Source organism: Trachypithecus francoisi, unplaced genomic scaffold (genome assembly GCF_009764315.1).
Source record: "Trachypithecus francoisi isolate TF-2019V2 unplaced genomic scaffold, Tfra_2.0 Lachesis_group0, whole genome shotgun sequence".
Classification (NCBI taxonomy): Eukaryota; Metazoa; Chordata; class Mammalia; order Primates; family Cercopithecidae; genus Trachypithecus; species Trachypithecus francoisi.
This window is the reverse complement of record NW_022681453.1, coordinates 54,067,123-54,081,420: the sequence shown is the minus strand read 5'-3', so window position 1 is coordinate 54,081,420 and position 14,298 is coordinate 54,067,123. Positions and strand designations below refer to the sequence as shown.

At 45.6% G+C, this 14,298-nt stretch overlaps 2 protein-coding genes across 13 annotated transcripts in view; one reads left to right on the top strand and one right to left on the bottom strand.

Moving 5' to 3' along the window:
- The first annotated feature begins 358 nt into the window (after positions 1 to 358).
- FANCD2OS (FANCD2 opposite strand) lies at positions 359 to 5,999 on the top strand. Of its 2 annotated transcripts, none has more exons than XM_033210647.1 (2): positions 359 to 560; positions 5,175 to 5,999. In XM_033210647.1, exon 2 carries the CDS (start codon positions 5,183 to 5,185, stop codon positions 5,714 to 5,716), a length of 534 nt encoding a protein of 177 aa, XP_033066538.1. In that variant the 5' UTR covers positions 359 to 560; positions 5,175 to 5,182; the 3' UTR covers positions 5,717 to 5,999. The 2 variants fall into 2 exon arrangements, with proteins under 2 accessions (XP_033066538.1, XP_033066537.1); XM_033210646.1 differs by having other exon boundaries at positions 549 to 788.
- Positions 6,000 to 8,306: 2,307 nt separating this feature from the next.
- The window catches only part of FANCD2 (FA complementation group D2), a 97,475-nt gene continuing 91,483 nt past the window's right edge, over positions 8,307 to 14,298 (bottom strand). For 8 of the 11 annotated variants that reach the window (XM_033210635.1, XM_033210634.1, XM_033210632.1 and 5 more), the window contains 3 exons: positions 13,877 to 13,951; positions 12,681 to 12,827; positions 10,891 to 11,511 (listed from right to left, as the gene is read on the bottom strand). In XM_033210635.1, coding sequence (XP_033066526.1) covers positions 11,281 to 11,511; positions 12,681 to 12,827; positions 13,877 to 13,951 — 453 coding nt within the window. In that variant the 3' untranslated portion in view covers positions 10,891 to 11,280. Of the gene's footprint in view, positions 9,048 to 10,890; positions 11,512 to 12,680; positions 12,828 to 13,876; positions 13,952 to 14,298 lie in introns of those variants that run through there. The other 3 variants (XM_033210636.1, XM_033210637.1, XR_004437006.1) reach the window with 2 other exon arrangements.

Genomic DNA, 14,298 nt, shown 5'->3' with positions numbered 1-14,298 from the left:
TCTCAGCCACCCAGATAGCTGGGATTACAGGTACTCTCAGGTTTAACAGAAGGCTGAGAAAGGTTTTCTGTCAGGAAATCAAGGAAGGACGTGTGTTTCCTCCTTCTCTTGACAGGTGATCTTTGCACTGGGATCATTCAAATAGAGCAACACTGAGCAAGCCTGAGCACCCACTGAGCACAGTGTGATGAGTTGGGACTAACTTTTAACATTAACTACAGGTCCTGGGACTTTTATGCAGGCCCCTGACCACGGCCATTAAGGAGGGGTCGCCTGTCCTCTGTGACTTGATCAAAGGTACACAGGTGTGGCACAGTAGGGAGAAAGACAATGGAGGGGACAGGATTCGAACCAGCCCTCCTGAAGGCCGAGTCCTGGACAAGGCATTCCAATGAGGTGGGGGCGGGGAGTGCGGCCCTTACGCCTCCCAGCAGGGCGCCTCGAGGCCCCATCCCCGCCGCGGCTCGGGCTGCCTCGCAGTCCTGGGTCACAAAGGTGGTTGCCAGGCGCCACGAACAGGGGCCGCCACTTTGGAGCGTGAGACCCTCAGGGTTCAGCAGGTGAGCCCTGGGCCCGGATGGTGGGACGGGGCCCGGGTTCCCACCGCATCGTCCTCCTCAGCCAGAACCTTCTGGTCCCTGTCCCCGGATAGAGACCCAGGAGGCCCAAGCCCTCTCTTCCGGCTTGGAGTGGGAGCCTCTCCACTCTTGGCAGCTCCAGACCCTCCGCATCTCCGTTTACAGTTCACGACCTCAGCTGCATTTTGGCGCTAACGCCCCGTTTCCCAGGTGGGGAAATCCTTGAAACGGGAAGTGGGGTGTGAAGGGGAAACCTTTTTGACCAAGAGAACCAGGTGTTCCCTATCTGGGAGCTACTGAGCAGCTTGAGCAGACTTCGTAGGTTCAAGCCCTTCTGGAGTGGTTGACAGTGACTTCTGGGCGGTGGGGATGGGATGAACCATCTTTAAACTTTGTGCGAAGTGGTGCCGGGACCTAGGTTTAGAAGCCCTCTCATCCCACGTTGGTTCTGCCGAATATTTAGGCTGACTCCTGACCTCAAGTGATTGGCCCGCCTTGGCCTCCGAAAGTGCTGTGATTGCAGGCCTGAGCCACGGCGCCCTGACTTAAGCTGGACATTTGACAAAGTCTTTTACTTCTACCTCTATTTCCTCTTAGAAGATGTGGCAAGAAAACGATCCTGGGGGCAGAGTCTGGTGGCTCACGCCTGTAATCCCAGCACTTTGGAAGGCTGAGGCGGGTGGATCACGAGGTCAGGAGATTGAGACCATTCTTTTTTTTTTTTTTGAGACGGAGTCTCGCTCTGTCGCCCGGGCTGGAGTGCAGTGGCCGGATCTCAGCTCACTGCAAGCTCCATCCCCCAGGTTTACACCATTCTCCTGCCTCAGCCTCCGGAGTAGCTGGGACTACAGGCGCCCGCCACCTCGCCCGGCTAGTTTTTTTTTGTATTTTTTAGTAGAGATGGGGTTTCACCGTGTTAGCCAGGATGGTCTCGATCTCCTGACCTCGTGATCCACCCGTCTTGGCCTCCCAAAGTGCTGGGATTACAGGCTTGAGCCACCGCGCCCGGCCGAGACCATTCTGACTAATACGGTGAGACCCGTCTCTACTAAAAACACAAAAAAATTAGCCGGGCGTGGTGGCAGGCGCCTGTAGTCCCAGCTACTGGGAGGCTGAGGCAGGAGAATGGCGGGAACCTGGGAGGCGGAGCTTGCAGTGAGCCCAGATTGCGCCACTGCACTCCAGCCTGGGCAACAGAGCCAGACTCCATGTCAAAAAAAGAAAAAGAAAAAGAAAAAGAAAAGGATCCTGAGATTAAATACTTTTTAAAATCCCATATTATGGGATTAAAAATATGCTTGGCAGCATTCATACTCTCTGCCCACCTTGCTGTGGTGGTGTACCACGGTAGTCCCTCTCTTGGATATGTGCTCTGAAGGTCAAGATATCAAGCACCAGAAGCCTTTCACAGGGTGTTTGGAATAGATAACTGTCCCTTGGGTGTCCCTTTCTCATTCTAAGGCAGCCCAGATATTTGAACACTTAGTATTTTGCAAAGAGCCTACATAGATCATGAGAAACATACTAGTTGGAGAAAATCAACAAATCCCCCATATTAACCATTGTCAGGGGCAGGTCTTCTGGTCTGAAATGTCACCAACCTTTTTTTTTTTTTTAAATTGAGATGGAGTCTCCCTCTGTCACCCAAGCTGGAGTTCAATGGCTTGATCTGGCTCACTGGAAGTGATTCTCCTGCGTCAGCCTCATGAGTACCCGGGATTACAGGCGCCCACCACCACACCTGGCTAATTTTTGTATTTTTAGTAGAGACGGGGTTTCACCCTGTTGGCCAGGCTGGTCTTGAACTCCTGACCTCAAGTGATCCACCCGCCTCGGCCTCCCAAAGTGCTGGGATTACAGGTGTGAGCCACTGTGCTTGGCCAACAGTTCTTTATTTATTTATTTATTTTTATTTTTTATTTTTTTTATTTTTTTTTTGAGACGGAGTCTTGCTCTGTCGCCCAGGCTGGAGTGCAGTGGCCGGCTCTCAGCTCACTGCAAGCTTGCCTCCCGGGTTTAGGCCATTCTCCTGCCTCAGCCTCCCGAGTAGCTGGGACTACAGGCGCCTGCCACCTCGCCCGGCTAGTTTTTTGTATTTTTTAGTAGAGACGGGGTTTCACTGTGTTAGCCAGGATGGTCTCGATCTCCTGACCTCGTGATCCGCCCGTCTCGGCCTCCCAAAGTGCTGGGATTACAGGCTTGAGCCACCGTGCCCGGCCAACAGTTCTTTTTTTATTTTTTTTTATTTTTATTTTTTATTTTTTTTGAGACGGAGTCTTGCTCTGTCACCCAGGCTGGAGTGCAGTGGCCGGCTCTCAGCTCACTGCAAGCTCCGCCTCCCGGGTTCACGCCATTCTCCTGTCTCAGCCTCCCGAGTAGCTGGGACTACAGGCACCCGCCTCATCGCCCGGCTAGTTTTTTGTATTTTTTAGTAGAGATGGGGTTTCACCGTATTAGCCAGGATAGTCTCGATCTCCTGACCTCGTGATCCGCCCGTCTCAGTTCTTTTTTTAAAATCAACTTTTCTATCTCAGAAACAGTGGTGAAGATGTCAAAATTTTCACAGTATTTCTGGGGCAATTACTGGATAGGATGGGATCTGCTGCTATCTTCTGTGGGAGAAGAAGGAGCAGGGAAATACACTTGGCTAGAAAGAAAAGGGACCCACTATGCCCACTAACAAAATAGGTACATGCTAAAAAAAGAATTAGCTTCTGAATTCAGTAAACCTTCTTGTATACTGGCAATGTTGAAGGAGAATGATGGAAAATTCTAATTTTACTTGCATAAATTTTGAGTTAGCAATATCCTCACAGCCCTTTTTAATCTTCAAAGGAAAAAGAAAATTAAGGTCTATGGAACCAGTAGGTCTTCCACAGATGGAAAACAAACAGAAAAACAAATTAAAAAACACACCCATGCCTAGAAAAACAAAATCTTTAACAATTTTTTGACTGGACTTTGGAAATGTTTTCTCCTCCCAGCCTGGTGTAGCTCCTCTGAGGTGGTATATAAATAACCCAGGGGTCTGCAAGTTGCTCCCATGTGCAGAGAAAATACAGAGGCTTTTGGGGCCAGGAGATGATCTCAGTGACGAATAGTGAAAGTTAGAGTTGTTTGAAAGGAATAGCATAATAAATTCTCAAAATAGACAATGCAAGAGAGCTTGTATAAATGCAGATTGCTGGGCCCCACTTGGAGTTCGTTTCTGTTGGTCTGAGGTGGGGCCCAAAAATGTGCATTACTACAAGTTTCCAAATGATGTTGAAGCTGCTAGTACAGAGTTCATACACTGCGAACCGCACAATTTTTTTTTTTTTTTTTGAGATGGAGTCTTGCTCTTTTGCCCAGGCTGGAGTGCAGTGGTGCAATCGACTCACTGCAACCTCTGCCTCCTGGGTTAAAGCGATTTTCATGCCTCAGCCTCCCCACGTAGCTGGGACTACAGGCGTATGCCACCACGCCCAGCTAATGTTTGTATTTTTAGTAGAGACAAGGTTTCACCATGTTGGCCAGGCTAGTCTGGAACTCTGATCTCAAGTGATCCGCCTGCCTCAGCCTTCCAAAGTGCTGGGATTGTAGGCATGAGCCACTGTGTCCAGCCATAAATTTCTTTTTTTTTTTTTTTTTTTTGAGACGGAGTCTCGCTGTGGCCCAGGCTGGAGCGCAGTGGCCGGATCTCAGCTCACTGCAAGCTCCGCCTCCCGGGTTCACGCCATTCTCCTGCCTCAGCCTCCCGAGTAGCTGGGACTACAGGCACCCGCCACTACGCCCGGCTAGTTTTTTATATTTTTTAGTAGAGACGGGGTTTCATTGTGTTAGCCAGGATGGTCTTGATCTCCTGACCTCGTGATCCGCCCGTCTCGGCCTCCCAAAGTGCTGGGATTACAGGCTTGAGCCACCGCGCCCGGCCCATAAATATTTTTAAGACATGACTTTTCTGAGCTTCTTCTAACCTCAATAAGGTCTCATCATGAATTCTCAGCAGCTTCTGTCACCTCAGAACATATAGATTCTGTCATTAGCAGCTAACAACATAGCATAGGTCCTAACAGTGGACCTATATTCATTTCATTTCAGACAAATCATTTCCTCATCTATAAAATGGGTTAAGACCTACTTCCAAAGGCTTGTGAAAAAGTGTAATATAAAGTTTTAGTACACATAGCAGTTGCCAGATCACTATTTGTAATCATTCCCTACTTCCCTTTATTAGAATTACTAATACCCACGCTGGGCGCAGTGAGTCACGCCTGTAATCCCAGCACTTTGGGAGGCCGAGGCAGGTGGATCACCTGAGGTCAGGAGTTGGAGACCAGCCTGGCCAACATGGGAAAACTCTGTCACTACTAAAAATACAGTGAGCCAAGATTGCTCCACTGCACTCCAGCCTGAGTGACAGAGCGAGACTGTCTCAAAAAAGAAAAAAAAAAAGAAAGAAAAGAATTACTAATATCCTAACACCTGTTGGAATCTATTCATGGGAAATATAGAATAAGTTTATGTCAATAGTGAGACAGAGATGGGAATTTGAAAATCCATACCGTCATGAAAAGCATGTCAGGAAAATTCCATGCTCTGATTTCCCTCCTTTAGGACTGTCAATGGCAGGATACCAGCTCTGGTCACCATGGACCCCACTGGACGAGAGCTTCCAATGGCTGCGGCACACGACACCTATACCTTCCTCCAAGCACCCCTTCAGGGCCTCTCCCTGCTTCCCACACACACCATCTGACCTTGAAGTGCAGCTGTGCTTTCAAGAGGTCACTCTAGTCCTAGACAGCCCATTCCTGGAATCTGGAGTGAGTCCCAAGTTACCCTGTCACACATCAGAGTTGCGAACAATGAACAACAAAGGACTGGTCAGGAAGCCCCAGCCCATCCGCCTCAGTGGAGTAGATTCTGTCTTTGGCAGGGTTATCACAGCTCAGCCACCAAAATGGACTGGGACTTTCAGAGTTTCAGACAAGTCAGCCTTTTGCAAGATCATTAGCAGGGAGCACCAGTGGCCCATTGGACTGAAGGAGCCTCAGATTCAGATGACAGTGACTATGTGTAAACAGATGCTGCGCTCTATCCTCTTGCTGTATGCAACTTACAAAAAGTGCACCTTTGCCTTGCAGCACTCCAAGTAAAGGGTCCTCATTTGATCCCCATTTCTTCACACAGTGCCCTTTGGTATGTAACTGAAGGTTACAGAAACCTGTCCATGTAAATGAAACTGTGTCATTGCCCCAGCCATCTTGCTTTTGTTTCAAGCAGTGATGATTCAGGAGCCCCTTTCATCCCTTCCCCTCCAAAAAAGGACCAATGATAGAGAACAAGGAAGAACATTCCCATTGCAAGGTTGAACCATTGAGAGTCAAACTAGCATTGACATGTACATGTGATAACCATTAAACAAATGATATAAACCAATGAGCCTAGTGTGAACTCACATAAACACCTAAGATCACAACGAATTGGGGGAAAAAGGTGTGTAGAGGAGAAAGATACGGATTTCTATGTACCAGGGGATGTCAAAAATCTATATATAGGTCAAGCATTAGTTTAAAACCTCCTCCGACCAAAACAATGAAAATAAGAAAAAAACCCTAACCACACCCTAATACCACGGGAGTGTACAAAAGTGGGTAGAAATATACTGATATTAAACAATACTTACAGCCTGGCAAGAAAGATCTTGGTAGCAGCACCGAACGAAGCTAGGCTTTCTGGTAGGCTACATGGAACTCATGATTTTCCATTTTAGCTGAAATGTACTCCTAATGTTCTATTTCTAATAAACTACAAGTAATTCTGTAGCAATTTTTTTGTTTTTTTCTGTCATCCCAGCTGGACTACAATAGCATGGTCTTGGCTCACTGCAGCCTCAAACTCCCAGGCTCAAGGGATCCTCCTGCCTCAGCCTCCTGAGTAGCTTGGACTACAGGTGCGGGCCACCATATCTGGCTTTTTTTTTTTGAGATGGAGTTTTGCTCTTGTTGCCCAGGCTGGAGTGCAATGGCACGATCTCGGCTCACCGCAACCTCTGCCTCCCAGGTTCAAGCGATTCTCCTGCCTCAGCCTCCCTAGTAGCTGGGATTACAGGCATGTGCCATCATGTCCAGCTACTTTTGTATTTTTAGTAGAGATGGGGTTTCTCCAGGCTGGTCAGGCTGGTCTTGAACTCCTGACCTCAGGTGATCTGCCCGCTTTGGCCTCCCAAAGTGCTGGGATTGCAGGCATGAGTCACCGCGTACAGCCACTAATTTTTTTTTTTTTTTTTTTTTTTTTTTTTAGTAGAGATGGCGTTTCGCCACGTTGCCCAAGCTGGTCTCAAACTCCTGGGCTCAAGCAATCCCCTGGCCTCAGCCTCCAAAAGTGTTGGGATTACAGGCGTGAACCACCGTACCTGGCCTTTGTAGCATTCTTATAACTAGGTTAGGGGTAACTCAGAATATGGAAATAAACATTATATATACAAAGTTAACACGGGTTTGATGCTGCTTTTTTATTTTATTTTATTTTGGTCTTTTTTTTTTTTTTTGAGACAGAGTCTTGCTGTGTTGCCCAGGCTGGAGTGCAGTGGCACGATGTCGGCTCACTGCAAGCTCCACCTCCCAGGTTCAAGCGATTCTCCTGACTCAGCCTCCTGAGTAGCTGGGACTACAGGTGCCCACCACCACGCCCGGCTAATTTTTTGTATTTTTTAGTAGAGACAGGGTTTCACTGTGTTAGCCAGGATGGTCTCGATCTCCTGACCTCGTGATCTACCCTCTTCGGCCTCCCAAAGTGCTAGGATTACACGTGTGAGCCATGCGCCCAGTCTTTATTTTGGTCTTATACTATCACACCAATCAAAAAAAATTTAAAAAGCAGCCAAAACATTCCTTTTGACTTTCTTTGGGCATTGACAAGAAGTTTAAGTTGACGGGCATGGTGACTCACGCCTATAATCACACCACTTTGGGAGGCCAAGGCGGGTGGATCACGAGGTCAGGAGTTCAAGACCAGTCTGGCCAATATGGTGAAACCCTGTCTCTGCTAAAAAAATACAAAGATTAACCAGGCGTGGTGGTGCGCACCTGCAGTCCCATCTATGCAGGAGGCTGAGACAGGAGAATCACTTGAACCTGGGAGGCGGAGGTTGCAGTGAGCTGAGATCATGCCACTGCACTCCTGCCTGGGTGACAGAGTGAGATTCCGTTGCAAAAAAAAAAAAAAAGGGAAGGAAGATCAAAATCAAGTCAATCCTCCAGAAAGACCAGATATATCGCATTTCAAATGAAATTGGTTCTTACAATAGGAGACATGATTTTTTTTTTTTTTTTTTTGAGATGGAGTCTTGCTCTGTCTCCCAGGCTGGAGTGCAGTGGTGCGATCTCGGCTCACTGCAAGTTCCGCCTCCCGGGTTCATGCCATTCTCCTGCCTCAGCCTCCCAAGTAGCTGGGACTACAGGCGCCCGCCACCATGCCCGGCTAATTTTTTGTATTTTTAGTAGAGATGGGGTTTCACCATGTTAGCCAGGATGGTCTCAATCTCCTGACCTAGTGATCCACCCGCCTCGGCCTCCCAAAGTGCTGGGATTACAGGCATGAGCCACTGCACCCGGCCAGGAGACATGATTTTAATTGGCAGAACTATGTTAGCACCAGTCTCCATAATTTCTCTGCACAAATCTCAATTCAATTCCACCTAATCCTTGAATAATGAAGCAAACCCAGAAAGATAAATGAGGCAGCTGAGGCAGAACTTAGAACAGAATTTATTTGTAAAATTGGTACAAGCCTAAGTTCTAGAATAAATCAGAGTTTCAAAACTAGCTCCCAAAGTCCAGAATCATGACTCAGAGATTTTACTCTGCAGTGTAGCACAGCTGGGTTTATCCAAACCAATAAATAATGCTACATTAGAATCCTGAGCCAGGGACTGTGATGATGTTAGACAATCCATGATGTCTATAAGTTAATAAAGCCCCCACTTTAAGAACAAAAGATGGCCGGGTGTGGTGGCTCATTCCTGTAATCCCAGCACTTTGGGAGGCTGAGGCAGGTGGATCATGAGTTCAGGAGATTGAGACCATCTGGCCAACATGGTGAAACCCTGTGTCTACTAAAAATACAAAAATTAGCCGGGCATGGTGGCGTGTTCCTGTAGTCCCAGCTACTCAGGAGGCTGAGGCAGGAGAATCGCTTAAACCTAGGAAGTGGAGGTTGCAGTGAGCAGAGATTACGCCACTGCACTCCAGCCTGGGCAACACAGCGAGACTCCGTCTTAGAAAAAAAAAAAAAGAGAAACAAAAAAAGGATCCTTCCAGTAAGAAAGGTAAACAGCAGATTTCAAACTCTAAACACAAAATGATCAGAGGCTGGCAGAGACACAGAAGCAGGCAACAATCTGTCTGGGGTCTAATCAGAGTCGTCATAACTCTCATCACTGTCTTGCTCCTTTTCTCCAGCACTTACTTCGTCGTCTTCACCATCCTAAGGGACAAAGAATAAATAAGTATTTTAGGTTACTGCTCTGGGTGACCTCTGGAATACAGTTCCTAGAGGATACACAACTGTACTATTGTCACTGTTAAAACTTTTATTTATTTATTTATTTAAAGGAGTCTTGCTCTGTTGCCAGGCTGGAATGCAGTGGCGTGATCTCAGCTCACTGCAACCTCCACCTCCTGGGTTCAAGCGATTCCCCTGCCTCAGCCTCCCAAGTAGCTGGGATTACAGGCATGCACCACCACGCCCGGCTGATTTTTGCATTTTGGTAGGGACGGGGTTTACGCCACGTTGGCTAGGCTGGTCTCAAACTCCTGACCTCAGGTGATCTGCCTGCCTCAGCCTCCCAAAGGGCTGAGATTACAGGCCTGAGCCATCGCACCCAGCCCAATTTGCATAATTTTAAACAAGCCATGGTCCTCCAGCTCTACTTCATGTATATGACATAGCAACAAAGAGGGCATTCAATATAGAATGAAATATTTATTACAAGTGGTGGTATGACAGTGCACGGTGGCTCATGCCTGTAATCCCAACACTTTGGGAGGCTGAGGTGGGTGGATCATCTGAGGTCAGGAGTTCAAGACCAGCCTGGTCACCATGGTGAAACCCTGTCTTTACTAAATATACAAAAACTAGCCAGGCATGGTGGCAGGCACCTGTAATCCCAGCTACTTGGGAGGCTGAGGCAGAAGAATTGCTTGAACCTGGGAGACAGACTGCAGTGAGCCGAGATTGCACCACTGCACTTCAGCCTGGGCGACAGAGAGAGACTCTGTCTCAAAAAAAGAAGTGCTGTGCTGGTGTATCTCAAAGGAATCCAGTACAAAATTCTGTTCTGTCTGGCTTACAATTCTAGTATGAGAAATTTGCTTAGGGGAAAGTACCAAACTAATAGGATACTGTCTGCCTCAAATTCTCTGAGAAAAAGGTAGAAGGGGTATATTATACAAATAAAACTGGGGACCATGTAAATAAAAGAACTTTTTTATTTTGAGACAGGGTCTCGCTCTGTCATCCAGGCTGGAGTGTGATGATGGCTCACTGAAGCCTCCACCTCCTGGGGTTGAGCAACCCTCCCACCTCAGCCTCCTGAGTAGCGGGGAGCACAGGCATGCATCACCATGCCTAGCTAGCTCAAAAAAAATTTTTTTGTAAAGATGGGGTCTCGGGCTGGACTTGAAATTTTGGGCTTAAGCAGTCCTCCCACCTTAGCCTCACAAAGTGCCACGATTACAGGTGTGAGCCACCCTACCAGGCCAGATTTTTCATACTAAATGATCTTTCTGGATCAGACTCAAATTGCATTACAGACAGAGGCCCCACAGCAAGGGTTCTTACATTTGAGCTTTTTGGTGTCTATAACCTACCTGAATTGTGACAAAATTTTATAAATGTACGCCTTTTTTTTTTTGAGACGGAGTCTCGCTCTGTTGCCCAGGCTGGAATGCAGTAGCGTGATCTCAGCTCACCACCTCTGCCTCCCGGGTTCAAGTGATTCTCTTACCTCAGTCTCCCAAGCAGCTGAGACTACAAGCGCGTGCCACCACACCCAACTAATTTTTGTATTTTTAGTAGAGATGGGGTTTCACTATGTTGGCCAGGCTGGTCTTGAACTCCTGACCTTGTGACCTGCCCACCTTGGCCTCCCAAAGTGCTGGGATTACAGGTGTGAGCCACCGCGCCCGGGCTTATTTTTCATTTTTTTGTGGAGATAGGGTCTTGTTATGTTGCGCAGGTTGGTCTTGAGCTCCTGGGCTCAAGCAATTCTCCTACCTTGGCCTCACAAAGTGCTAGGATTACAAGCATGAGCCACTGCACCAGCCATGTATACATTTTTATTTAGCTTTCTTCAAATTCTCAAAAGCATCTGTACCACAAAAAAGAGTAAGCACTTCTATTTTTATTTCAGTTCTCTAAGGTGGCAGCTTCTGACTCTGCGCTTTGGTTTTCACCAAATGCTTTCACATTTCTATTTTCGTATGTTTCAAATGTGTTTAAATGGTTTAACTCATTCTTTTCAACACTCAGAAAATACTTCGATGACTTCTCCCTTCTAAAATGATTTCAGATATGAATTCATGGAAAATGAGAGGCTATAATGCAGAGAATTGTCAACTCTATAAAAAATGCCACAACTCGAGATACTCAGTAGCAATTCTAAGATTGTGTGGTTGTTTTTTCTGGGTCCCACAAAATTATATAAGCACAGAAGCTGTTATGGAGGGAATGGAAATGGGCATAGAAGTACTTGACAATAAACATAAGTAGGCAAAGTTCTGCTCCACCAACTCAGAACAATTAACAAAATGCAACCATCAGTGCCTGACTCTGGTGCCTTTTGCAGAGATACCTCAGTGGCTTTGCTCTTGGAGGTCTGGGATGACATGTCATCCTCACTCTCATCTGCTGTGCTCTCCTGGGAATTTTGGGACTTAATCTCTTCACCCTAAATGTGAATGGACCAAGAAAATTGTGGGTTATAATGATCACATTTAGGGTAATAGGGGAGAAGGTTGAGTTTACAGGCAATACAAAGGAAGATATTCTGGCCATTCAAAACACAGTCAAACATGGATACCAACTTGTGATTCAGCATCTAGAGGAGGGATACTCAACTCCAGGTTTCTGAGATGTCTGTGGCTCTGATACAATAAGTAATGTAACAAAAGGTTCATCTTGGTATGCTAGCATCACACTACATTTTAAAAGGCTAGATTGTATTGGTGACTCTAAGTTGATGCTGAACATGGTTCTAAAATTTCCCAAATACCTTAAAGTATATAAGCACCATTACACCAACTACGAAAGGCCATGCAGAGGCTAAAGGACAGTACACTGAAGTGTTTAAGAACATCAAGTCTGGATTTAGGACTGTTTGGACTCAAACCCTGGCTCCACTCACTTACTGTTGAATGACATTAGGTAAATTACTTTACTTCTTTGAGCTTCAATTTTTACAAAGAAACAACAGTATCTGCCTCATAAGGTTGATGTGAAGAAAGGAAGTTAATTTTCTGTGGTGCTATTTTATATATTTCATATGTAACTGACTATAAGACTCAGATATTTTAAGCATGAAAGATAAGGGCTTATACTATCCTATCTGAAAAATGTTGTAACTCCAAAGTAGTATTATAAACAACACAAGATTTCAGCTAATCAGACAATTAAAAAACCTTATAAATGCTCATTAGTTAAAATTAGAGATTAATTTGTAATTTCCAGAATAAGACAGATTGGCTTAGGGGAAAAAATATAACTAAATAACAGAAATGTTTGTCCCTATACAAAAATGTTATTATGAATCTATCCTCAGTGGGGCTTAAAGGAGCCCCTCTGGCTGTAGAGAGAGGTTTGTACTGGTCTGACTCCTTTATGTCTGAGGCATTGTTTATATCAATGGCATGTTTTGGTGCCTTGCTGCCTGAGGGGTATAGCCTGTGACTAGGGCCCATGAGCAATGTACCATAACTTTAAGAGTTCAACAGTCACAGACTTAAGAGAAAAGTAGCCTTACTGAGAGACCAGGGCTTAGGTGACCTGCCTTACGTGCCATGTGATGCTGTCACAAAGAATAAGGTTGGGGAATTATCACTAGCAGGATCCAAGGCTTACCTGCAAGTCCCGGTTTTTTAGATTGCCCAGCCAGAAAGCCTCTCTACAATTGTTGAGGGTGAGCATAGCTTTGACTCTGCAAACTAACAGTTCCAGGGTCTTTTTGAGCAGAGGCACATGTTGTGTGAGTCTCGTGTCCTGGTGAATCTGAATGGAGATAAATAACATCCATCTTTTGTGAGTTTATCATCATGCCTTCATATTTCTTATAGAAACCTTTGAATACTGAATAAGAATACAAGCCCTGCCAATATGGACCAACAGTATGTTCCATCAAACAGGAATAGCTTGGCAGAGTAATCCAAAGATAATGGCAGCTAAATAATTCAAAGCCTAGAAGACATACCACTAACACCTCTGGTTCCTCTTCATAACCTCTTACTGGCCGATCATCAATGAATTTACCTAAAATATTCTTGAATATATATTTTACTGATATTAAACAATAGAGTAGCCCCGTTTAGCTAAGATAATTCCTTAAAAATTCACTGTGCAGCCGTGAAGCGGAACTTGCAATGAGCAGAGATTGCACCACTGCACTCCAGCCTGGACTACAAAGCGAGACTCCATCTCAAAAAAAAAAAAAGAAAAAAATTCACTCTTCAGGACCTTATACATTTAGAACCAGAAGAGGAAGTAAGTAACAGAAACTGGACTCAAGTATCATTTGGTTTGCCAGTGACTGCAGAACTCTAGGGTTCTATGTTCATTCAGACAAAACGTGACAATACCTCATTAACTATAAGAAGGCTTCAAGTGGAAAAATCCTTTAATGCTCAGATGTTCTCATAAGACACAAATGCATTCCTTGAAAGTAAGTAGCACAGATGAAAGCCTCTACAGATGGCTGCTTTACAGCTACCTCCTGTCTCTTGCAGGATCATTACTTACATCACAGTCCTGTCGCCTAGAGGACTTTGCAGAAGTAAACATATACCAGCATTCTATTCCTCTCACCCAAGAAGTTTCTAGAGGAAAAAGAGCTTTGGAGTTTGAATCAAATTTCAGATGCAGAGATTCCCTTCTAGAGGACTGCCCAATCTCAAGCAGCAACTAAGGATTTGCTCTGAATAAACTGCCTTTGGACAGACACAGTCCCAGATATAAATGAAGGACAGTAGCCCATGGATCTCCCAATAGCAACTGCAGATTAAGCCAACAGGCAGGCTGCTGATAGGATCTGCTCCCCTTCTTACCTTGGAATGCCCACACAGGTGATGAAGCAGCCTTGTGTCCAACTGGAAGGTTTCCAGTAAGCTCAGAACATCTTCCTATAACCAATAAGTTTATAAATGCTCTATGAAATGTCCTGATTTCATTTTAGATTCAATATGCCCTTGCAATCAAAAGCTTCAAAGAGGATAAACTCTGCAGGTTCCAGCCTATGCTGATAATCATCTTAATTTGCCTCTCAAATAGGAGTAATAGCAGCTACCTCTTATTCTCAACTCTCCCATTTCTGTCCCTTGTATAAATCTGAGAGTTATAAGACCTGCATTTTAGTTTTACATAGGTTACGATGTCTCAGTTTTCCCATCTGCAACATTAGGATAAAATACCACCTTCCTTTTCTCTTTCAGGGCTATGAGGGACCAACCAAATATGGTGAGTGGTTTGT